Source organism: Saccoglossus kowalevskii, chromosome 21 (genome assembly GCF_978046115.1).
Source record: "Saccoglossus kowalevskii chromosome 21, keSacKowa6.1, whole genome shotgun sequence".
In the NCBI taxonomy this organism is placed as follows: Eukaryota; Metazoa; Hemichordata; class Enteropneusta; family Harrimaniidae; genus Saccoglossus; species Saccoglossus kowalevskii.
The window spans coordinates 13,400,510-13,425,794 of record NC_140661.1 but is presented as its reverse complement, the minus strand read 5'-3'; the positions used below and the strand labels follow the sequence as shown (position 1 = coordinate 13,425,794).

The 25,285-nt window shown below is 33.9% G+C and overlaps 1 protein-coding gene and 1 long non-coding RNA gene across 2 annotated transcripts; both read right to left on the bottom strand.

Moving 5' to 3' along the window:
* Positions 1–7,120: 7,120 nt before the first annotated feature.
* On the bottom strand, positions 7,121–15,039 carry LOC146729642 (complement decay-accelerating factor-like). Its single transcript, XM_085495039.1, has 5 exons — positions 14,991–15,039; positions 13,589–13,798; positions 12,143–12,322; positions 7,493–7,540; positions 7,121–7,230 (listed from the first exon to the last, which is right to left on the bottom strand). The coding sequence occupies exons 1-5, from the start codon at positions 15,037–15,039 to the stop codon at positions 7,121–7,123; spliced, it is 597 nt and encodes a 198-aa protein (XP_085351165.1).
* A 230-nt stretch (positions 15,040–15,269) lies between these two features.
* On the bottom strand, positions 15,270–17,920 carry LOC146729641 (uncharacterized). Its single transcript, XR_014928033.1, has 2 exons — positions 17,829–17,920; positions 15,270–15,386 (listed from the first exon to the last, which is right to left on the bottom strand). It is a non-coding gene; the product is annotated as an uncharacterized LOC146729641 (long non-coding RNA).
* Positions 17,921–25,285: the final 7,365 nt, after the last annotated feature.

Genomic DNA, 25,285 nt, shown 5'->3' with positions numbered 1-25,285 from the left:
AAAGGTCTGCCCAAGATACATATACACCAAGTATCAAAGCAATAATAGTTGGAGTTTTCAAGAAGAATTTGAAAAAGTAAAAAGTTGACACAGACGACGGACAATCACTCAAATGATAAGCTTTGCTCGCTAAAGTCAACAGCGAAGCTAAAAATACAACTGCAAACAATCATCAGGATGGTTCCAAGTAGCTATGGTCTAACAATTATTCATATTGCCTGGAAGGAACTTCTCCCAATTCTACTATCCTCCTTAATTTGGGGCCACTTGTGGTATGGTTTCAGTGCGATAACATATCAGTCATCCAAATATGGAAAAAAAGGCTCCTCATCATGTCCACGGATTATGCAACTTGCCCGACTGCTGTTCTTCACTGCAGCATCTAATAACTTTCACGTCATGATCTCACATATCTCAGGGTTTAATAACGATATCGCTGACTCTCTCTCCCGCCAACAGATATTGCGGTTTCAACGACTGGCACCTCAGGCAAGACAGGGTCCTAACCAAAACAACAGACCTGTGCACGCACTTAACGGCTTTGATGTGCGACGCAGTCCCATCAACCTCACACAACAAGCCTGCCACGACATCAACCTGAGCATCGCACAGGTACACAACGGACATATCATGCGGGACAAACTCGCTATCTTCTCTTCTGTCGTATGGAATGTATGGAATGAATCCTTATCCACTAACGCAACGCTCAACAATTCTGTTTATGACACATCTCGCATCGTCACTTACCTACAATGTATGGTCGCTAAAAGTTCACCTCGCAGCTATCATCCATGCACACATCGAAGCTGGCTTCACCTCATCAATACATGACGACCTGCTGCTTCATTTCAATATGCAAGGCATTAAAAGACATCACAACGTGCCAAATCGTGTAAAACTCCCTATCACCATTGCACTAATGCAAATTCTTAAGGACACCATCGCAAACCATCCCACTATTTGCAACCAAGACAGAGCTATGTTGTGGTCTGCCTTTACACTGGCGTTCTTCGGCTTCTTGAGAGTCAGCGAATTTGTCGCACCCGCTTAAACCACCTTCGATCCACAACGCACTTTACCGATCGCAGACATCACATGGAAAACAGATCTCGTAGTTGCACACAAGGCTTCCAAGACAGACCCATTCCGCCGGGGATGTACATGTAACATCATCATTGCACCCTCTCAGTCATCGGTGTGCAGGCATACCAGGCATACCGAGCTCCGTCGCTCACCTACCTGCATTCTAGTTCGCCAACAGTACTTTCCTCACGCGACAAGCTGTTAGCAACCACATTCAAGACCTTCTCACTCACCCATCCGTACCATATGTTAACCATTACACTAATCACAGTTTTTGCAGTGGTGCAGCCACGACAGATTGCTGACTACTCTGCTATTAACTGTATCTTCATCATTAGTTTTGAGATTTCATTTCATTTTTCGTTACATGCATTTGCAGTGTATTTAGTTTGATGTTCTATTAGTCTAACCATGCTTTGTTTTATTTTATCGCGAAAAAACTTTGTAAAATAATCGGTTCCTTTAGCTTGTTTTTTTTTTTACAGTATGTTCGTTATGTCAGCATTTGCTGTGCAAGTTTTTTCAATTTATTTGGTCTAACATTTGATGAACAAGCCATGCATGGCACAGTCCTTGCTAGTTATCAAATTTAAGATATATAGTTTTGTTTATAGTAATATAGCTGGAATATAACCATGTCAGGAATATGATTTTTTTAACATTAAAATGATTGACATTTGTATCTGATCGTCAAACAAGTACTTGTCCATATTGAGAGATATTGCTCTGGAACAGCATTCAAAATCAGCCATTTTGAATACATGTATATATATAACATGATGTATAACAAATATATAAAATTTGAATATAATCAGTCAATCAGAGATATGGGTCTAGAAGCCCATTCATTAAAACAAAATGGCCGCCAGACAGCCATTTTGAATCCGATCTAAAAAATAAATGATGCGCATCAGGAACCTGTAATGTCTAATATATGTACCAAGTTTGAACGAAATCCATCCATAAATGCCAGAAATGCTTGATATTTGATGATTTTTTAGCACAAAAATGGCCACCATTTGGCCATTTTGAATAGGATTGTCAAACCAATATATATGTCTATCTATGACATTATGTATAATGAATATTTAAAATTTGAACATAATCAGTAAAAGCAAGTCAGAGATACGGCACGAGAACCACATTCATTAAAACAAAATGGTTGAATCTTATCTGATAAACAAAATTATTTGCATCAAGGTCCCATAATGTCTAATGTATATACCAAGTATGAAAAAAATCCATCTGTAAACAGCCGAGAAATGCTTGATTTTTATGATTTTTTAGCACAAAAATGACCGCCATTCAGCCATCTTGAATCAGATCGTAAAACAAAATGATGTGCATCAAGGTCCTATAATGTCTAATGTATATACCAAGTTTGAACAAAATCCATCTGTAAACAGCCGAGAAATGCTTCATTTTTAAGATTTTTTAGCACAAAAATGGCCGCCATTCGGCCATCTTGATTCAGATCGTAAAACAAAATGATGTGCATCAAGGTCCTATAATGTCTAATGTATATACCAAGTTTGAACAAGATCCATCTGTAAACAGCCGAGAAATACTTGACTTTGATGATTTTTAGCACATATTTATTTACTTATTGACTCTTACACAATCCCCGGAGGGAAAGAAAATGGTCACAAAGTACAAGGAGAAATATATATATATAAAAAACAAAAAACAAAAAACACAATATACTAAATAACAAATAACAAATACAATCACTAAATTACTAAATAATACAAAATCTCTAAAATACAATCTAATATAAAATTACAAAATTGACAGCAGGCATTAAGATGTCAAGTAAGACCCTGCTTCCTGACTTCAAAGCTTTTACTTATGAACTGTGCTACTGGTATAATAATGTTTTCATTCTGTAACAATTCCATGAATTTTTTCTCTGCAGGTTTATTTTCAAATGCTGGGATCATATCCTTAGCTTTATTGAACAGTTTGGCACGCAACTCATTATATTTGTTGCATTCCAGCAGAAAATGCATTTCATCCTCAATTAGACCTTTGTTACACATGTCACAAACCCTGTTGTTTAGTGGGATTTTTTTATGACGACCCATTTCAATTTTGAGACTATGGTCACTAAGACGGAATTTGGTAAGCACACTACGCAGTTCAAAGTTTTTTAGCTTGACTAAATATGGCTCAAGTTTTAAATCTGATTTGATTAGCCGATATGTTCTTAGTTTGTTTTTCTCATTTGCTTTGGTGCGGTTATCATTATAGACCTCACCTTTCCATCTTGATAGAAATAAATCCTTGATGCCTAAATCAATTTGTTTCATTTGTGCCGAGGTTAGTTTATCACAGTTGTTAACTGAATGATATAGTTGGATATTGTTTAATAATGATGTCACTTCTAGATACCATTTACTTTTAATGCTTTGGTTAACCACAAAAGCTTCCTTGAGTAACGCATTATTAGAATTCATGGCCCGACTGTAATATTTAATTATTTGTTTTTTTATAAATACGTCTAGGGGGTATCTGCCTAACTCGCTATACATGGCCATAATTGGTGTGTGTTGTGACACCCCCAGTAGATACCGACAATAACTTAATTGAACGTCTTCAATAGGTGATTTAGTGGAGAACTCATCACCCCAAACATCACAACCATAAATGAGGATAGGTCTGATGAGTTTGTCAAAAAGGGAAATTGAAACTTTTATACTTATGTTTTGTATTGAGCCAAGCTTTGCTTTCATTGAAAACAGAGCTTTTTGAGCCTTGCGTTTAAGGTTTTTTAGGCCATCCTTAAATTTACCATTGGCACTAATGACTAGTCCCAGATAGTTATAAGATTTAACTGTATCAAGTTCGATACCTCCAAGAAAAAATGTATCATTATTCAAACGTCTGTTTGATTTATTGAAAATTAAAATTTTGGTTTTGTCAGTGTTGACAGAGAGCTTCCACGTTTTAGCATACAATGCCAAACTATCAAGACATGTCTGTAATCCCTGTTTAGTTTTAGAAAGTATCACAATATCATCGGCATAGAGTAGACAGCTGACATGCGAGTTTTCTAAATAAGGAGGATCACAGGTATTAGGATTGAAAATAGTGGGCAGGTCATTTAAAAAAAGATTGAAGAGAGTTGGACTAAGATTACATCCCTGTTTAACACCAATATTGGACTGAAATTGTTTTGTTATGCCTTCTTTACATTTAACTTTATATTTTACTTTACTGTACATGTTTTTGATAGTTTTATACATTTTTCCAGTTATACCATATTTGATTAATTTTTTGAATAGACCATCATGCCAGACACTGTCAAAAGCCTTTCTAAGGTCAATAAAGCAGGCATATAATTTTTTTGATTTTTTAATATTTGTGTTATTTTGTTTATTGGCGCACTCTGACTTACCACTGTAGAGATATTTATTTACCAGGGTTTTTAGTATGAAAAGATTGTCTGTAGTTCGACAATCATGCCTGAATCCGAACTGTCGACCGGAAAGAATGTTATTAGAGTCTAAAAATGATGTCAGCCTAATATTTAGAATACTATTGAATAACTTGCCAAGACAGCTAGAGATGGCAATTCCCCTGTAGTTGGCCGGGTTATTTTTCGACCCAGATTTGTGGATTGGTACCAACAGGCCAGTGCTCCAAGAATGTGGATAGTTATTTGAACTATAAACAATATTAAAGAGTTTATGTATTGCATCTAATAAGTGATGTTCACCGTATTTTAACAATTCATTGCAAATTCTATCTTCTGCCGAAGCCTTGTTACTTTTAAGAAGTCTAATGGCTTTAGTTATTTCATAAATGGCCACCATTTGGCCATCTTGAATCAGATCGTGAAACAAATTGCGGTGCATATGTATAATATCATGTATGATGTGTGTGTGAAGTTTGATTGTGATTGGTCCCAGCATTTCTAAGATACAGATCCAGAGGCACGCACAGACGCACGCACGCACGCACACACGGAGGTCAAAACGGGGACTAATTATCAGTTTGTTTTACTCTACATGTAAAGCCCCCATCTCCTGCAACGCATCACCCTGCTTTTAAATTTGGGGGTTTCCACCACAGACCAAGCAGACTTTTCACGGGTGCCCACGCTGTCCATCCCCCTGGGGTTGCGAGTCTATATGCAGGCTCCCGCCTGTGCAGTCTCTGCTGGTGGAAGGTTGTGACCAGGTACAACACGTTTAGCGTCATGATGCAATTCACAGGAGAGTCGCATCATGGAGCTGTTCGCTGCGACGCCTGCATCCGCAACTCGCTCCCCCTTCCATATTTGCCAAAACCTTGTGTCTTGTGTCATTTATTGAAGCATTAAAAATATTTAATAAAATAATGACCATATACAAAGACTTTATATTCTGGTCATATATGTTGTCAGACAACAAAATTATAGCACCAGTTGCATGTCCCTATTGACGTATGTATGACCTAAAGGAAGTACAGTATGTGAGTACTGAGATATGAGTAACAAGTAGCAAAATGTGCCATATGCGAGGGGTAAAATGTGTCACTTGTGAGTGGCAAATAGACCTATAAGAGAGGTCAAATATATTCCTTGCGAGTGGCAAAAACAGCCCGGAAAAACAGGCATATGTGAAGGGACATGAAGTGAATCATTTTCGGATGATAAAAATATGATTTCCTAAAGGTGTTGAAATGGACACAGAATGGGTGGGCAGTGCAAGTAGCACTTCTGCGAAATGGTGCTAGAACTTTTGGTAAAATGGTATTAGGTCTAGTGGTGAAATGGGACTGGTTCTAGTGTGAATATGTACAGAATGTGAGGGGCATCGATATTGCATTTGTCACTGTCAACGATGTATTCTGTTATTGTAGCACTGGGAAATCTTTGCCAGATAAATGTTGCATTACAATAAATATTTACTTAAAATAGTATCATTTATTCAAATGAAAAGATTGAGAATGTGTGTTATTTTTATTGTTATTTACCTCTATACCTATTTACCTTTATATTACTCGTCGATTTCTAAAAACCACAACCTAGTGCTGAATTAGGAAAGGGAAAATATACACAATGCAAGGCTGTGATGCTATTGTTTGATACTAGTAGTCGCCAAAAGTGGTATTGGTCGATGGCAAACATAGTCCCAAAATTATTACAAACGCTGAAAATTAGTTGTTGAAATCCATCGTTTTTTAAACGGTGTCATCCAGGGTATGCCATGCAATTGTGGACATAAATTTTGAAAGTTACGAGCAGTTTTTGTCACTCGCAAAAGATATATTTGACCCCTCGCATGGGCCTATTTTGCCACTCGCAAATGATACATTTTCCCCTCGCATAGACCATTTTTACCACTCCATATGGTACATTTTGCTACTTGCTACTCCATGTTGGCACTTACATACTGTACCTGTTTTAGGTCATACATACCTGCCCTATAAACTCTTACAGTTATGCATATTATTGAGGTCACATGACCATCTTGAAACATTAGTGATATTACATTGATTTCAACCAAAAAACAATCAAGTCTGTGCATTATTCCAGAGCATATGTGTATAAAGATTTAAATTCGTTTAAGCAGGTGAAAATGCTTGAAATTGGCTAATTATTATGCAAATAAAGTAATCTATAAGCATGAATTTCAATTAAACACTAATCAGATCTGTGCATTATGCCAGAGCATAAATATACCAATTAAATACCTTTAAAATCTGTTAAATAGTACATAAAAAACAAGAAATCGGGGAATATATATTTCCAATGTATAAGATAAGTAAACCACATTATTATCATTATAAAACAATATAATATATATTCGTGCAAGTTAATAGAATTTTATTTTAAATGTAATTAAAGAAAACAGTGTATTTGTCAAAAAAACAATTATAATTTTTCTAGAGAAAGTTTCAACAGCTACTACATGTATTTGAGAATCTACCTTTCTTATGTGTCCTGTTTAAATACATGTAGATAGAAAAACTATTAATATAATAATTGTTTTTCGCTAATTGATATGAGTTTTTGTGTTTTTTTTTGTGTGTTTATGTTTATTTTAATTAGTTATATTGAAAGTGATGAAAAAAAAACTATTGATATGTTTGTAGTATCATGAAAAAGTTTACCTTCTACTGTAGTCATTAGCTCTGTAGTATAAGGCTCCATTGTTGTTACTAGAGTAAAGAGTAAACAAATTGCAAGGTGTTAGAATTTTTTAAACAATGTCTTACTTACGTTGCAAACGTCACGTGGAACATGTAAGGAACATAATCCAAGCATGTAGATTAAAAAACTATTAATATAATAATTGTTTTTCACTAATTGATAGGAGTTTTTGTGAGTTTTTTTTGTGTGTGTATGTTTGTTTTTATTAGTTATATTGAAAGTGATAAAAAAAAACTATTGATATGTTTGTAGTATCATGAAAAAGTTTACCTTCTACTGTAGTCATTAGCTCTGTAGTATAAGGCTCCATTGTGGTTACTAGAGTAAAGTGTAAACAAATTGCAAGGTGTTAGAATTTTTTTAAACAATGTCTTGCTTACATTACATTTATTTATTTATTAACACACAACATCCCCCCCGGAGGGGATGAAAAGGGTTACAAATCAGATATTAGTAAAAGCAAAATAACCACATAAAAAGTAAGGGAACAAAAAGGCATAAAAAAAAAAAAAGATAATAATTTGAATACAAGGAATGTATTACTGGCTTAGTTTATGTAGGTGCTGCTGTCTTGTATTAAAACAGTTTTTTAAATATTGCGCTAAAGGAATAGACATTTTCTCGTCACTTAGTAATGATATGAATTTATTTTCATTACTAAATTTGTCAAAATTTGGTATACGTTTATTAGCTACAATGTAAAGTTTTAATCTTATTTCATTGTAATGAGGACAATTTGTGACAAAATGTTGTTCATTTTCAACATGGTCATTGTCGCACATATTGCAGACTCTGTCTTTAAAATCCAATCCTGTATGCTGGCCTGTTTCAATTTTCAGACAGTGGTTGCCAAGTCTAAATTTTGTTAAGGATTTGCGAAGTTCACTGTTTTTCATAATTGTTAAGTAGTTTTCTTGTTCTATTTTGGTTTTAAAAAGTTTGTAGGTTCTTAGTTTATTTTTAGAATTTGATTTTTTCCTATTGTCATTATTTATTTCATTTTTCCACTCAGTTGTAAACTCTTCTTTTAATTTCTCATCAATTGTTTTTAATTTTGATAATGAGATAATATTTGTTTCATTTAAAAGATAAGAATGGTTAATATTTTTTAATATCAGATCAAGTTTTTTAAACCATTTACTTTTAATAATTTTATTGACATAGTATGCTTCTTGAAGTAGAGTATTTGTGGAATTTGCAATACTATTGGCATATTTTATCATTTGTTTCTTAATAAAAGAGTCAAGAGGTAATTTTCCCAATTCACTATATATTGCCATGATTGGTGTATTTTTTGAGATACCAAGAATGTACCGATAGTATGTAAGCTGAACATCCTCTACAATTGATTTTGTAGAGCTTTCTTCTCCCCAAATGTCACTCCCATACACAATAACTGGTCTGATAAGTTTATCAAATAGTGACAGTAGTATGGACATGTCCAGATTACCAGATCCAATTTTGGTCTTTAATGAGAATAAGGCTTTTATTCCTTTTCTTTTTAGGTTTTTCATTGCATCTTTAAATTTACCATTTGGACTCATAGTTAAGCCAAGATAATTGAAATCTTTAACTATATTGATTTCTTTTCCTTCATAAAAGAATATTTCCTTGTTAAGGAGTCTGTTACACTTATTGAATATCATTATTTTTGTTTTATCTGTGTTGACAGACAACTGCCATTTTGATGTGTAGGCTGATAGTTTATCCAAACAGTTTTGTAATCCCCTTTTGGATTTTGAAAGAATCACAATATCATCTGCATAAAGAAGGCAATTAATGGGTGTGTTGTGTAACAGTGTAGGGTCACAATGGTCATTATCAAAAATATCAGGCAGGTCATTAATAAATAAATTAAACAGACTTGGGCTAAGGTTGCATCCTTGTTTTACTCCGATATTTGAACAAAATGATTCTGTTAAACCATTTTTTGTTTTTACCTTATATTTCACATCACCATACATATCTTTTATAATTTTGTACATATTACCGTTTACACCATTTTTCAACAATTTATAAAAAAGACCTTCATGCCAAACACTATCAAAGGCTTTTTTGAGGTCTACAAAGCAGGCATAAATTTTATTTGATGTTTTCAATTTATATTTATCATTTGCCTGATGGATGATCTCCTTGTCCTGATGGAGGTATTTATTAATAATAGTTTTCAGGATAAACAGATTGTCTGTTGTCCGACAGTCTTTCCTGAATCCAAATTGTTTATTAGAGAGGATATTATTTTTTTCTAGATATGAAACTAGTTTTGTGTTTAAAATACTATTAAATAATTTACCTAAACAACTTGAAATTGCTATTCCCCTGTAATTAGAAGGATTCAATTTTGATCCAGATTTGTGCAAGGGTACAATAAGACTAGTATTCCAAGAATCGGGGAATTTGCCAGACATGAACACTATGTTAAAAAGTTTTTGTAGTGCGTCTGACAGGTAATAACCACCACATTTAAAAACCTCATTACTGATTTTGTCTTCTGCTGATGACTTATTATTTTTTAATTGGCTAATTGCTTTTTTAATTTCATTTTTTTGAATAGGACCATTCAAAGATTCTGTATTGACTGCGTCCACATTTTTCTCTAAAGTTTCTAGATGTGTTTTCATATTAGAGTGAACAGTGTTGTTTTTATTTAACAGTTTTTTAAAGTAAATTAACCAGTCCCCAGGTGAAATAGGTTCATTATCTGAATGTGTTATACTGTCATTGTTTAAATCATTCAGTATTTTCCAAAATTTAGATGTATCACTTTTTGATTTTTCAAGCTCATTCAGTTTTAACTGTTTTAGGGCATGTTTCTTTTTCCTGACTAAATTTTTGAATTGCTTTTTTGTTTTGAAGTATCTACCACGAATAATTGGGTCTAGTGGATGTTTCTGCAGTAAATTTGAAATATTTTTTAATTCTACGCGAAGCAACCAGCAATCATTATCAAACCATTTTTTTCTTTTTTAGTATTGTTTTGTTTTTCTTTTTAAAACACTTTGGAGTGATTTTTTTAACATTTTAGTCTGTGAGAGATAATATGATTTTTTCAAAATCTGAAGAAGCTGTTTCTGAATCATTGTTATATTGTTTTACAAACGTCGCATGGAACATGTATCGAACATAATCTAAGCAAACATTCATGACGCTTTAACATTTACCATGACATGAAAAACTAAGATATAATCAAAGAAATGTTTATAGAAAGAATTCCTGTGTGCTGAAATTATTGAATACTGTATTTACTATAGATTTACAGTTAGTACATGTGCTTCACCATTGCACTAATGCAAATTCTTAAGGACACCATCGCAAAGAATATAACTGCAAACATTCATCAGGGTGGTTCCAAGTAACTAAGGTCTAACAATTATGAATATTTAATGAAATAATGACCATACATTGTATATGATAACTTCATATTTGGGTAATATAACTTGTCAGACAACAAAATTATAGCACCAGTTGCATACTCCTAACTGTACTTAAGATATTACAGTTATGAAAATTAGGTAATTAATAAGCACAAATTTCAACCAAACACTAATCAGGTCTGTGCATTATCTCAGAGCATAAATGTAGCAAGTTCCATTAAAATTTATTGAATGGTACATGAGTAGCAAGGAAAAAAGATTAAAATTTGTAAATTAATATCCAAATAAGGCAATTAATATGCATAAGACATCAACCAAAACTATTCAGGTCTGTGCAAAGTTCTAGGGCATCTATGTACCAAGTTTCATTGAAATCTGTTGAATAGCACATGAGAAACAAGTGAAAATGCTTAAAATTGGTTAATTAAAATGCAAATTGACTTAATCATTATCCAAAGATTTATACCCAAAACTAACCAGGCAGCGCATTGTCCTAGAGCATCTATGTACAAAGTTTCATCAAAATCCAATGAGTTGTTCTTTATCCATGGAACAGTCATAGAACAGCTCAAAAATTAGCAAATTATCATGCAAATTAGGTTATTAATATGCATGGATTTCAACCAAAATCTAATCAACTCTAGCCCAGAGCATTTATGCATTAGATTTCATTAAAACCAAACATATGGTTCTGGAGATATAAGTGAAACAGAGAGAAACACGCACACTCACACACACACACACACACACATACATACATACACATACACAAAATGGAATAACTTTTAATATAGTTGAATTAACTTTTAATATAGTTGCAATATGAATAAAATGCGTTCCTATACAGGGTTGGGTTAAATTGGAGTTTAATTAAACTCAATTACAATACAATTAAACATAGAATTGCATTTTAATTAAGTTTAATTATATTAATATTAATATAAATTGACCCATACCTTCCCCCTTTACTAAACCAAAGCTGTGCAAACTTGACTTAAATTTGATTAAATATTAATATAAATTATGAAAATAGTCAGGGTCGTCACAATGTAGATCCTGTCATCACAACTCGGTGTAAAGTTAAATTGAAATTGTCAAAACATTGGTACCACACACGCATACAGACCCACTAAGTGCAAAGACGCCCATTGTGTATTGCACAGGAACGTCAAAAATGAATTTTGTGAAAAGGGAATTCCTATATTTCTATTTCCATTCATGTATGTGTTGTGAAGAAGTTGAGGTAATACCATGGGATACAGAGATGTTGTGTGGGCATAGCCTGAAACAACACCCCAATGTCTCATGCTCTAATCTATACTTATACACTGGCAGCTTGAATTAAATTTAAAATAGTAGGCAAAGTAAACATAATTATCCATCAACATATACCCGGTACTTTTTTAATTTACAACGTTTGTTGACACTGACTACCACAGGTCCCCATCATTTGTGCTGTACAATGAACATATTACATTTTATGAAAATTCTCTGGAAAAAAAATGTGCTAGTAAAATTATCAAGCCACTTTATAATTTCAACTCACCTGTACAATTGGGCATCGTTGTCCATGTCATATTCAAACACTGTGTCACTGGATCTCCAACCATCAAGTACCACGCCGGATTACATTTCAACTCAACTGTTGTACCATTCTCCGCAGGAAATATAACAGAGTTGTTTAGAATGCCAACATATTCAGGAAAAGTAGGTGTTGCACAATAACCTGAAAATAGAATTTACCTTACCATTGTGGTAATATATTAGTATGCTGTGGTTTATTTGAGTGTACAGGAAAATACTTTTGTGGTAGCATATTAGTATGTTGCGGCATATTTGAGTGTGGAGGTAAATATTCTGGTAGCATATTAGTTTGCTGTGGTATATATGTGGAAGTAAATAACATGGTAATATATTTGTGTATGTTGTGACATTTGAGTGTGGGGGTAAAAGCTTGTGGGAGCATATTCGTATGTTATGAAATATTTGAGTGTGGAGGTACAGATTGTCGGAACATATTTCTATATTATGACATATTTGAGTGTGGAGGTAAATATTGTTGGAACATATTTGTATGTTGTGGCATATTTCAGTGTGGAGACAACCTCCGAAAACCCAAACTGTACTAAACTGCCGGAACAAACCCCAGTTTTGCAGTTTGGAAGTCTGAACAATAGACAGTGCGGTTCAGGACTACCGATGCTTTCAACTTCACGACAGAGCAACTGCTTGGATAATTCATATAATAATTTAGTAATTCAAAATTCTGAACATCCAGAATTCAATTGATTTCCTTTTAATTCCTATAAGTATTTCAATTGTTTCAATACGTTTCACGAGCGTTAGGCAAAGGCATCAAATAAAAACTGCGATTCAAACCGATCTTGTTCACACCTTCAAAGCTGTTGTTTATTTTTAGAATTGACAGAGTTGTCTCTAAAATGTGTCGATTTTTTTGTGTGCAACCTTCATTTTACAGTGTGTCTTGCCTAAAAAAACACTCTTCCAAATACCGGTGAATAGAGTGCTGAAAGAGTTCTGAATATATTGTTTTGTTTTTATAAACTGTTACGCTCGAGTCGCAAATTGAGGACATAAATCAGAAGGTGAAAATATTTTGATACAAAGTTGCACTTGAGACTTGCACTACTGTGTTCAAGCCATTACCTTTGGTACTACTATTGCGCATTCAATTTTCAAACAATTCTTTCTGGTCTTGACAAATCAACGTAAAGATAACTCAATCCTAAAAACAACAGCTTGAAGGGTGTGAACAAAGTCGGTTTGAACTGCTGGTTTTATGCAAATTTGTTCGGTCGTTCTGGGATGCAATGTCCATACTCTGAAATCGCAAAATTGGGTTTTATGTGGGTGGTTTGGGTTAACCAAGGTTTGACCCAAGTGTTTGAATATGAGATCACCACTTAGTATTGTAATAAAACCTTTTTCAAATATTCTTGAGACCAACAATTAATAAGTATGTCACACTTACCTGATGGTACACACTCTGGTATATTATCACTCCACCTATAACCCGAGTCGCATGCTTCGATATTGCATATTATAGCAGATGGTCCAACTAAATCAAATCCAGGGTCACATGTAAAGTTCAGTATTTGTAGAAAAGCAGCTGGGTACTCAATATCTGGGAATATTGTACCATTCGCCAGGTTGCCAGGATTGCTACATATGATCTTACCACCTAAAGCAAATCAAACGATCTCAAGGTCAAAAGAAATCTACAGAAATAGTGACATTATTGTGGCACAAACATCAAATATTTGTTACAATCTCAATCTATCAGTCTAATCAGTGCTTGGTCATTTCTGTATAATAAAATCAGCTGCATAAAATGTCCCAATCTCCTAACAATTGATAATTATAATTAAAATTCTGATTGACCAAATAGATATTAATATCTGAGAAGAACATTGACGATTAATTTCAAATCAAGTTTACTTTCATCCAAAAGAAAGAGAAATCAAAGAAAGTTTAAAAAGCACAATCATGTCTGAAGCCTGAGTCCAAATAAGGAATACTGCTACAATATTCACTATATTAGAAGCATATCGTCAATACACATAAAGGAAAAATGGTGTTTATTGTTTTGACTGTGCTCCAACAGACTCTAATAACTTTAACTTCGTAAATATATCTTGTCATATACATGTATCTTGTCAGACAAAACAAAAATTTGTTCAGCAATTCTTTTTTAACTCACAGAATGCTTGCAAATAAAAGCACATATAGTTCATACAAGGGATTTATCAAGATTGATTGACCCTGATTCCCTACCACAATTTGATGAAAGTATGGCTACTAGTAAACATATTTGTTGATAGCAATACAATAAACATGTCTTCATTCACTGTAAGACCACGCTATATGGGTGAAATCAAGGGTCACAGCGATATAGTCTATTAACATTTTCACCACCAGCTCTCTTGACAAATTTTTCTGCACTTTTTTCTTATATTCTTCAATATTTCTGGAAAAGAACCCTAATTTTGGAGCAAACAGAAAAAATTTAAGTACATTTTCAGTTTGTATTCAAAATATTTGGCTATTTTTTTCCCAGTCTTCTGGGAAAGTGCAGACTATAAACAGATCCTGGACTATTTTGTGATGAAAAGAGGGAACTGGTGGTGGAAAGGTTAGAAATATCACATACAATCGCAAAAGTATTTTTTGGCTATTTCCAAATCTAATAATGTGCTCTACACATTTGATGATGGTCAATTTTAACGATATTTCAATGCCACGTTGCTTTTGACTGACCACTCAGCATTTCAACATTACAAAAACAAAGTCAAGTTCATTCTATTTTTGTAGTAGATTTCATGCATTGCAAGAGACCTTAAAGTGAACGAAACCATTCGTTTTAAACACTATACCTCTTTCACATAAAACATAGCGATTTGTATCACATGATGTATCTTGCATTCTGTAGTGCACATCTTTATTGGCTCCACCTCTAGTCAAAGCACCACAGTTCTCAAATCCATCGTTTTTTGGATGGTTTTTGTCCCATATGCCATCTATCAATAGTTCACCATCACTCCAAAACCAGTTGCCTTCTGGACGTTCTAAAGCATCGACCCAGAATCTATAATATGATTTTGGCAATGAATAGAGTTCTTCTTGAATAAATTCAAGCTCTTCGAGAGTTTCAATTTTTGATAGGTAATAACCATTTTCTGCACAGTATGTGACGGCTTCATACCAAGAACTCCCAGGACCATCCAAATAGTAGCAGGAGTCTCCAAAACTTAATTCATCATCATTACAATCTGCAAAAAATTGGAATATCCATTTGATATTTAATAGGAAATAATAATAATGTCGGTAGATGTAAATGGTCAACTACATGTAGATCTTGTATATCAGGTAACTGATATGAACAGATTTGAGTGTAAAACTAATAAGGCCTGCGTATTGTAATATCTATGTACCAAGTTTCATTGGAATGTGATTAGAACAAAAAAAAACTATGAATTATTATTAGAGAATTAATATGAACAAATTTCAAATTTAAAATTAATCGGGCCTGTCTATTGTCCTAGAGCATTTATGTACCAAATTTTATTCAAATGTGATGATCAGTAATTGAGATATCAGTGTTAATTAATTATTTAATTAGGTGATTAATAAGCATAAATATTTACCAAAAACTAATTAGGACTCTGCATAGTCCTAGGTTCATTGAAATGTGATGATGAATACTCTTTAAAAGTTTCATTAAAATCCAATTAGTGGTTCTTTCTATATCAGTGGAACATTCATGAAAAAAAATAACTAATTATGCTAATAAGGTGATTAATATGCACAAGTATTTACCCCAAAACTAATCAGGTCTCTGCACAGTCCTCAAGTGACTATGTACCAAGTTTCATTGAAATGTGATGATTACTACTTGAAATATCCAAAAGCTGAAAATTAATTAATTATGCAAATTAGGTAATTAATATGTACTGATATTACCCTAAAAATTATCAGGTCTGTGCAGTGTCCTATGACATCTATGTACCAAGTTTCATTGAAATGTGATGATTCCTACTTGAAATATCAAAAGCTGAAAATTAATTAATCATGCAAATTAGGTAATTAATATGTACTGATATTACACTAAAAACTATCAGGTCTGTGCATTGTCCTATGATACTTACGTACCAAGTTTTATTGAAATGTGATGATTAGTACTTGAGATATCAGTGGAAAAGCCAAAAATTGAATAATCATTATGCAAATTAGGTAATTAATATTGCACAGATTTTTACCCAAAAATAATCAAATCTGTGCATGAGTTCAGAGCATATATTTGTCAAGTTTCATCAAAATCCAATGAGTGGTTCTTTAGATATCAGTGAAGTCATGGAACAGCTAAAAATCAGCTAATTATCATGCAAATTAGGTAATTAATATGCATGGATTTTTACCAAAAACTAGTAATCAAATCTGCGCATCGGCTCAGAGCATCTATGCACCAAGTTTCATCAAAAACCAATGTAGGGTTTTTGAGATAGCAATGGAACAGATGGACACACACATACAGGTGTCCCATGAATTGTGGAGCCACCATTGATATTAACTTTTAATATAGTATGTTTAATTAACTTTTAATATATTTGCGATATGAACTCGATTAATAGCGTTCCTATATAGGGTTGCATTTTAATTGGAGTTTAATTAAACTCAATTACAATGTAATACAATGGAGAATTGCACTTTAATTAAGTTTAATTAAACTACCTAGAGTTGAATATCCTGTGACAGAACATAGAAATGTATCGGGGTAAGGTATGGTACAATGTACAATTATATTAATATTAATATAAACTGAACGATACCTTCCCCGATACTAAACCTAAGCTTCGCAAACCTGACTTAAATTCGATTAAATATTAATATAAATTATGAAACATTGTGGAGCCCCATGTTTGGGGCTCCACTTGTACAAAGGGCTCCACTTTGTTTGTGTATGTCTGGACTTCTGGCTCTACTTCTACGTCTACACCAACACATACACATACACACACACATACAGACACACTAACCGCAAAGACTCCCATTGTGTGCTTTGCACACGGGAGTCAAAAACTTGATTTTTTTAATTTCCTCAATAGTATTCCATTCTCCCTTATACACATCTACTGTGTACGAAACGAAATGGGTAAATCTGCTGCTAAATCATCTTAAAAAAATTATTTGTCCCACATCGCATATATAAATAGTTAAATCATGTTTAATATTAAAGAGGTTATTAAATGACAACACCATGATATCATGATTAAATTTACCCCCTCCCCTCCATATGAGTGTTCCATTTTCCACCGCCATCGCACCTACTGTTACAAATACCATGGTTTCCATTTTTAAGGGGAACAGTGAACAGGATGACATTATAAAATAAATTACTGTACAAACAAAGATGGCAACAAAGTGATTTACTGATTCAACAAGATTATTCCAATGAAAGACAATAATTCCAATGAATCAAAGTCAGTATTTAGTGTACATGCATACATCAAGATCAAAATCTAAGCACACATTTTGCGCTTGTCACTGGAATATATATATATATATATTAGCGCACTGGATTGTGGGATAATCAACACAAATCTTCCACATGCATATGTGTAGCGGGAAGACCACAGGCTGGGTGCCCTTTAAACAACTTGAATATTTGCTAGATATGGAATGATCATGTGGAAAAATAAATAAATTGTACATACTTGGAGTGCACACTGGATATGGTGGTTGCCATGATGCGCCTGATTCGTCTTCAACACATGTCAAAGTACTAGTGCTTTGTTCGAATCCTGTACAACAATCAATGTTGATTATGGTGCCATTCGCAGCAGGGAACGATATACCAGAGGTATCAGAAAGATTACCATTAGGAGGATAGCCAGGGAAGCTACAGACGCTTGGTTCTGAAAACATATCATAATCATATTTCATTGAAGTATGTCATTTTAACAACAACAATTAACTATATACAGAGACATGCAATCATTAAAGATGGCAAACACCTTTCCTATAAATTGTACAAAGCACTCGCAATTTATAGAAATAACATTACAGTAATTGTTCTGCCATCATAAATATGTCTTGAAATGTTGACAAGGTTTGTCAAAATAAAGTCATAAAATAAAAAAAATAACCATAAATGCAACTTGATTTGGGGTATTTTCATAGATGAAATGCTTAGTAAATTGGTCCAAAATATCGCACACGCAGTCACATGCAAAAATTAGAGAATAGTGAATCAATTGCTCTCTATCGCTAATGTTTGCTTAAGGTGACATACATCCATATACAGTATATTCTACCTATTAAGTATGCTGGACTAGTTTACTAAATGTTAAAATCATCTCACTTAGTAGTATACAATCTTAATTTTATGACCAAAAACATGGGCGTATTTTGTATGTCATTTTCAGTTAATAGCTGTTATATTTGGCATTTAAGAAATATGATTCTTAAATAAAAATCCTTGTCAAAGAGGATAAAGAGGATGATCTAATCCATTTCAAAATGAGCGAATTTGTTTTTTTCAACTAATTAGGTGAATGTTTCCAGAGGTCATCCATCGTACATGTAATTGTGTCATTAAGTACCTTCTGTCCTCTCCATATATTATTAATTTTGTTTTAACACACATTAGCTACATAATAATTGTACTCTCCCTGCTTAACCCTTTGCACACCATAGATACATGTACTTTGTTGCAGCATTGTTGCAGGGCCCATTACTAATTTCTGAATACTTTTTACCAATTCATTGTCAGCCAGGTAGGTTGACATGTACACAGGAAAAAAGACTAGGACACTAGTTTTATTTCATTTAAAAAAAAAACATTTTATTTACAATTCACTTGGTGTCTAATTATTACTCAATGCTGTAGCATACAGGCATGGTACCTGATGGAGCAGTCATCTTTACACAGAAATACATTACAAAACTTGCACCCAAATGAAGTCTCCACAGAATAACCCTTGGGAGTTTTCTTACTAATTCTAGAACAATATTTACAAGAACGCTTCTTTCGCTTGGCATTTGGTTGCATCATTCACACTTATGAGTAGGAAGGTTGGCGTAACTCAAGCTGTTTTCAACACCAAGTGACTGTAGTTGTGGTACACGTTTTTTATGACTACAGTACCCATTAGATTTTTGACTAGATAAATCAAGACGAAAATCTAATTGCCTATACCTTTTTCTTGGATTAGGGGAGTGAGCAATTGAATATAAAATAAAAGAATTAATAATCATTATTATAATTAATCGTTGGATAAAGAAGAAAAAAAGATACTTAATAATATTCCATATACTTTTTACAAATGGAATAGTAAGATGCCAACTGGTCACTCAGATCCACAGATCCAAAGGAGTAAAAAATGACATCCCCCCACCCAGCCCGATGACATCTCTCCCACCTGGTGAACAATTTGTTGTCAGCATTCGAACTTCACGTTTATCATACCAGGTACAAGCAACAACTTTCTGACTCTGACGTACAACATAGTCACCCTGTTTCATTTTCACAGAATTCTTTATTTCCCCTGGCAGCCCTTTACTATTTTTACGAATGGTGCTACAAATGTATGTGTCTTTGGAATATAAATCTAATGCTAGCTGTACAGAACTGAAAAAATTATCATAATAAATATGGTGACCAAAATTAAAATATTGCTATGTTAAATCACAGACAACCTGGTAACCAAGACCTTTCTCGGGGGTGTTTTCTTCCGTGTACGGGGACATATCAAATGTGTAGCCTGTTCTGGGACATGCGACAGACCATATTTTGAAGCCCCACTTTACTGGCTTCCCGGGCATATATTGGACCATACGAGACCTGTCTTTAAATTTACACATTGCCTCATCAACAGATATTTTTTGAATGGATGGAAATGTTCAGACAATGTCTTACGGACAAGGTCGATGATAGGACGAACTTTGTATATACAATCGCGGTTTGGGTCAGTCCGATCAGATTCGCTAACAGAATCACTGAGATGAAGATACTGGCTAATTTTGACGAACCTGTTACGTGGCATGGTTTTTGCCACTCCGGAAACTTGGAGAGGGTCATCTGAAGACCAATAATCCGGTACTTCTGGAAGCGGATATACCCCCATCAGGATAACACCGAAATAGGCACTCATTTCATCTCTGTTCGTTCCATACCAGTGACAGTCTACGTGCCCGGTAACTTCCTGTCTATGCCTAGCGTATTTATTTGTTTCCTCAACCAAACAATCCAAAAAATCATCCGTAAAATATAATTTTAAAAAATACAGTGGTTCCCCATCAAAAGCAACACTATGTCTTGGTCCTGAAAAATGGTCGTCATGAGTTGGAATGTTCATGTCGGTCTTTTCATTTGACCAAATGTTTGGTGTATTGGCAATGTCATCGGCATCAGAGTGCGAGTCACTGACATTCAGCAAGTTTAACAGTTCATTAGGATCGATGTCACTTCCACAATTGGTATTTTGGCATAGCAATTCTTATCTCAACCTTTCTTCGTCTATTTCCTCCACTGTAAAGCCTTCAAACTCAGTGTCTGAATCAGATTCATCAACAAATCCCAGAATTGTGTCACTATCAGTTTGCGATGACAGCTCCGAGGCGGTCGGTTGTTGTGGCATCTCGGTACTGGGGCCTGCAGTCTGCTGTTCACTCAGTTTGGGAATTCATCACAGAGTTAAAACTTAAAAAGTATCACACAAACACGTGTGAATGATTGCATAAAAAATCCAAAAATACTTGACAGAAATTGAATTCATTCAATTACAAGTCAGCTGTATTTACAAACAAATGCAAATACGTAGTGGAGGTCAACTGAATGATAGTGCCCGTCAACCACTGAAAAACCTTGCATATTTCCGCCACAGTCAAATTAGTGTGTAATTTATTCATATATTCGGAAGAAGTACTCCTTATTTGGCAGGATTCTTTATTAGGGAATATACATATGGAACATTAGGGCGGGAATTACCTGGGCAACGTCACAGTTGATGACAGTGTCGTTTGACCTACAGAGATCATTGGATATTCCCGTTTAAAACCCCCATTTTAAAGCGATATTTGGACACTGTGAATGAAAAAAATACATGGATATCCAGTGGAAATACAGCAAAGGTGAAATGATGACTTGCACTGAAAAATAGCAACGAAACTTAAACAGTAAAGGTATGCTTTGCTTTTGTGTATTTGGTATTTTCACATGCTCCCACACAAACACAAACACACACAGACTTAGCAATCATTATTGTTTTGTTCAAATAATAACTGTTACAATGTTTAATTACCTGGTATTGTTGTATAGCTATCTTCAGTTGTCATCTCTGCTGCAGTATGGGGTGTTGTTTTATCTTTTGTAATAATGGGCTGAGTTTCCGTTGAAATTACACTACTTGTTGGTTGAAATGTCGTTTCATGAGTCATCGTGGGTGGTTCTGTTGTTTCTTCAGTTGTATAGACATTGTAAGTTGGTTCAAATGTAGTCACTGCAGTAAATATTTCTGTTATTTCTTCAGTCAGTATTTCTTCAGTTGTCAATTCTGGTGGGACTAATAAAGAAACAAAATTTTTTGAAGAATGTCAAAATCAACCCCCAACAAAATTTTAAGCATTCCTAGGTACAATTATGTATGACCTAAAGAAAGTACAGTATGTGAGTACCGAGATATGAGTAGCAAGTAGCAAAATGTGCCATATGCGAGGGGTAAATGTGTCACTTGTGAGTGGCAAATAGACCTATACGAGAGGTCAAATGTATTCCTTGCGAGTGGCAAAAACAGCCCGGAAAAACAGGCATATGTGAAGTGAATCATTTTCGGATGATAAAAATATGATTTCCTAAAAGTGTTGAAATGGACACAGAATGGGTGGGCAGTGCAAGTAGCACTTCTGAGAAATGGTGCTAGAACTTTTGGTAAAATGGTACTAGGTCTAGTGGTGAAATGGAACTGGTTCTAGTGTGAATATGTACACAATATGAGGGGCATCGTTATTACATTTGTCACTGTCAATAATGTATTGTGTGATTGTAGCACTGCGTAATTTTTGCCGGATAAATGTTGCATTACAATAATTATTCATGTATAATAGTATCATTTAATATTCAAATGAAAAGATTGTGGGTATTTGTTATTTTTATTGTTATTTACCTCCATGTTTAATACTCAACAATTTCTAGAAACCGTGATCTAGTGCTGAATTAGGACAGGGGAAATATACACAATGCAAGGCTGTGATGCTATTGTTTGATACTAGAAGTCGCCAAAAGTGGTATTTCTCAATGACAAACATAGTCTCCAAATTATTGCAAACGCTGAAAAGTAGTTGTTAAAATCCATCCTTTTTGAAAACGGTGTTATATCCAGGGTATGCCATGCAATTGTGGACACATTTTTTGCCAATCGCAAATAATACATTTTCCCCTCGCATAGGCCATTTTTACCACTCCGTATGGCACATTTTGCTACTTGCTACTCCATCTTGGCACTCACATACTGTACCTTTTTTAGGTCATACATACCTACCCTATAAACATTTACAGTTATGCATATTATTGAGGTCACATGACCATCTTGAAACATTAGTCATATTACATTGATTTCAACCAAAAAACAATCAAGTCTGTGCATTATTCCAGAGAATATGTGTATAAAGATTTAAATTCGTTTAAGCAGGTGAAAATGCTTGAAATTGACAAATTAATATGCAAATAAGGTAATTTATAAGCATGAATTTCAATTAAACACTACTCAGATCTGTGTATTATACCATAGCATAAATATACCAAGTTCCATTAATATCTGTTAAATGGTACATGAAAAACAAGAAATCGGGTAATATATATTTCCACTGTATAAAATAAGTGAACCGCATTATCATTATAAAACAATATAATATATATTCTTACAAGTTAGAATTTCATTTTAAATGTAATTAAAGAAAACAGTCTATTTGTCAAACAAAACAAATATACTTTTCCTAGAGAATGTTTCAACAGTTACTATTTGAGAGACATCTACTTAATCTACCTTTCTTATGTACCCTGTTTAAATACATGTAGATTGAAAAACAATATATAATATTTGTTTGTCACTATTTGATAGAAGTTTTTGTGAGTTTTTTTGTGTGTGTATGTTTGTTTTTATTAGTTATATTGAAAGTGATGAAAAAAACTATTGATATGTTTGTAGTATCATGAAAAAGTTTACCTTCTACTGTAGTTACTAGCTCTGTAGTATAAGGCTCCATTGTTGTTACTGTAGTAAAGAGTAAACAAATTGCAAGGTGTTAGTAAGTTAGAACTTACTGTGTGCTGAAATTATTGAAGTACAAATAAGCAATATTGTATAATGTATACATTTACAGTTAATACACATGCTTCTATTAGAGCAAACACACCATTTAAGAATATAACTGCAAGCATTCATGACAGTCGTTCCAAGTAACTATGGTCTAACAATTAAGAATCTTTAATGAAATAATGACCATATATGATGACTTCATATTTTGGTAATATATTTTGTCAGACAACAAAATTATAGCACCAGTTGTATACTCCTAACTGCAACTGTACTTAAGATATTACAGTTATGAAAATTAGGTAATTAATAAGCACAAATTTCAACAAAACACTAATCAACAGGTCTGTGCATTATCTCAGAGCATACAGTATAGTTCTCGCGAAAGCTTTGGCTTCACTTCAGCGTCAGCTTCGCTTCAGCATCGCATCGTTATGGCATTGTTATGGCTTCATCGTCGCATCAATGTCGCGACATTAACAAGTTAGGCGGTTATCGCTTCGCTTCATTGTGGCCTCATTATGGCAACAATGTGGCATCAGCATCGCTTCATCAGCCTACTAAAAATTTTCTTGTTTTCATAGATTACTAGTTTAGTAACCGTGTGTAGATGTTGAACAACAGTCAAAAGTTCAAATACTTTTTGTTTTAACTATCTATAATTATATGCACGCAATCTTACCCTTTGACCTAGATTTGGCTGGGATTGAATATTTTAGACAATATTCCGACGTGATGTACTGCTACAAAATGTCTTACGACATGGTTGTCTGGTTTCTTTTCCTGATTGTGTTGAGTTTACGATTTGTATAATTATTGTTGTTTTCCCCCCCAAGGAGAAGACAAGCTGAAGGACCATGACGCTAAATAGTATTCCCATGCATGAAAGAAAATATTTCTAAGGCTAAAATAAAACCTAATATTACACCTCTTTGTGTATTTGTCAAATTTGCATATATTTGGTATGACATTATGTTCGTAATGATCTAGAAAAATCTTGTCTTACGTTAAATAACTTCATTTGTTTGAAATGTCTACCGACTGTGTCCCAATACTTTGTTTGGAATATCGATCCCCGTTGGTTTCTCCAAACGGTCCCGACGTCTGTCATTCAACACAATCAGCATTTATTTATCGTAATTCATGGGGATCATGTCCCGTAATTTGCGGGCTGTAAAACCAAATAATGAAACAAGTACTATTTATTATATTTTTTTTATATACCTTGCGAAACAGAGCGTAGAGTTATCACGGTGAAACAGTTGCCTTGAAATCGATGGAACTTCAACTATCCATATCGTTTATGGCTCGTTTTTATTCGAAAATATTTTTTGTGAAAATACTTTTAAAGTACGTATAGATCAAGCTCAGGTCACTGATCGTGACTTAATTTTGAAAATTGGATGTCAAATCCAATCATAGTTGGAAATTTACGCACTTGTTTTGGAACTTTGTATTATAAAGATGACTGGCGACAAAGCCGACGCACCTGGAGGCGTACGTGTGATTTGCATGTATTAGTAGTCCGGGCATGGGATCGGACTCAACTAAAACTAAACGAAACACAGAAAAATACCACCGAAATGAGGAATCTGAATCTGTTTTCTTACCAGCAAATAAAATGAGCGAAAAAAAGGTAATTTTATAACAAGAACAGTTTCATTTCAAATTGTGTTGTATCCGAACGACGATTGCATCCTGTGATTTAAATTTATTACGATTTTCTTTGCAGTTAATATGACACTCGTCACCTTTCCGATTGTAATGTACTTCACAAAGTTTTTGGTGCCCAATACTAAAAATAATTAAACAAGATATCTTTTTAAAATGTCATTTTACTCTTGATCATATTATTTTAT

Excerpts from the sequence above, each read along its gene's own strand:
- LOC146729642 (XM_085495039.1), bottom strand. The coding sequence starts at position 15,039 with ATGCAAGATACATCATGTGATACAAATCGCTATGTTTTATGTGAAAGA. Across the intron at positions 12,323-13,588 it reads ACCAGAGTGTGTACCATCAG|GTTATTGTGCAACACCTACT; the intron begins GTAAGTGTGACA and ends TTCTATTTTCAG. Across the intron at positions 7,541-12,142 it reads AACGATGCCCAATTGTACAG|TAACCACAATGGAGCCTTAT; the intron begins GTGAGTTGAAAT and ends ACTTTACTCTAG.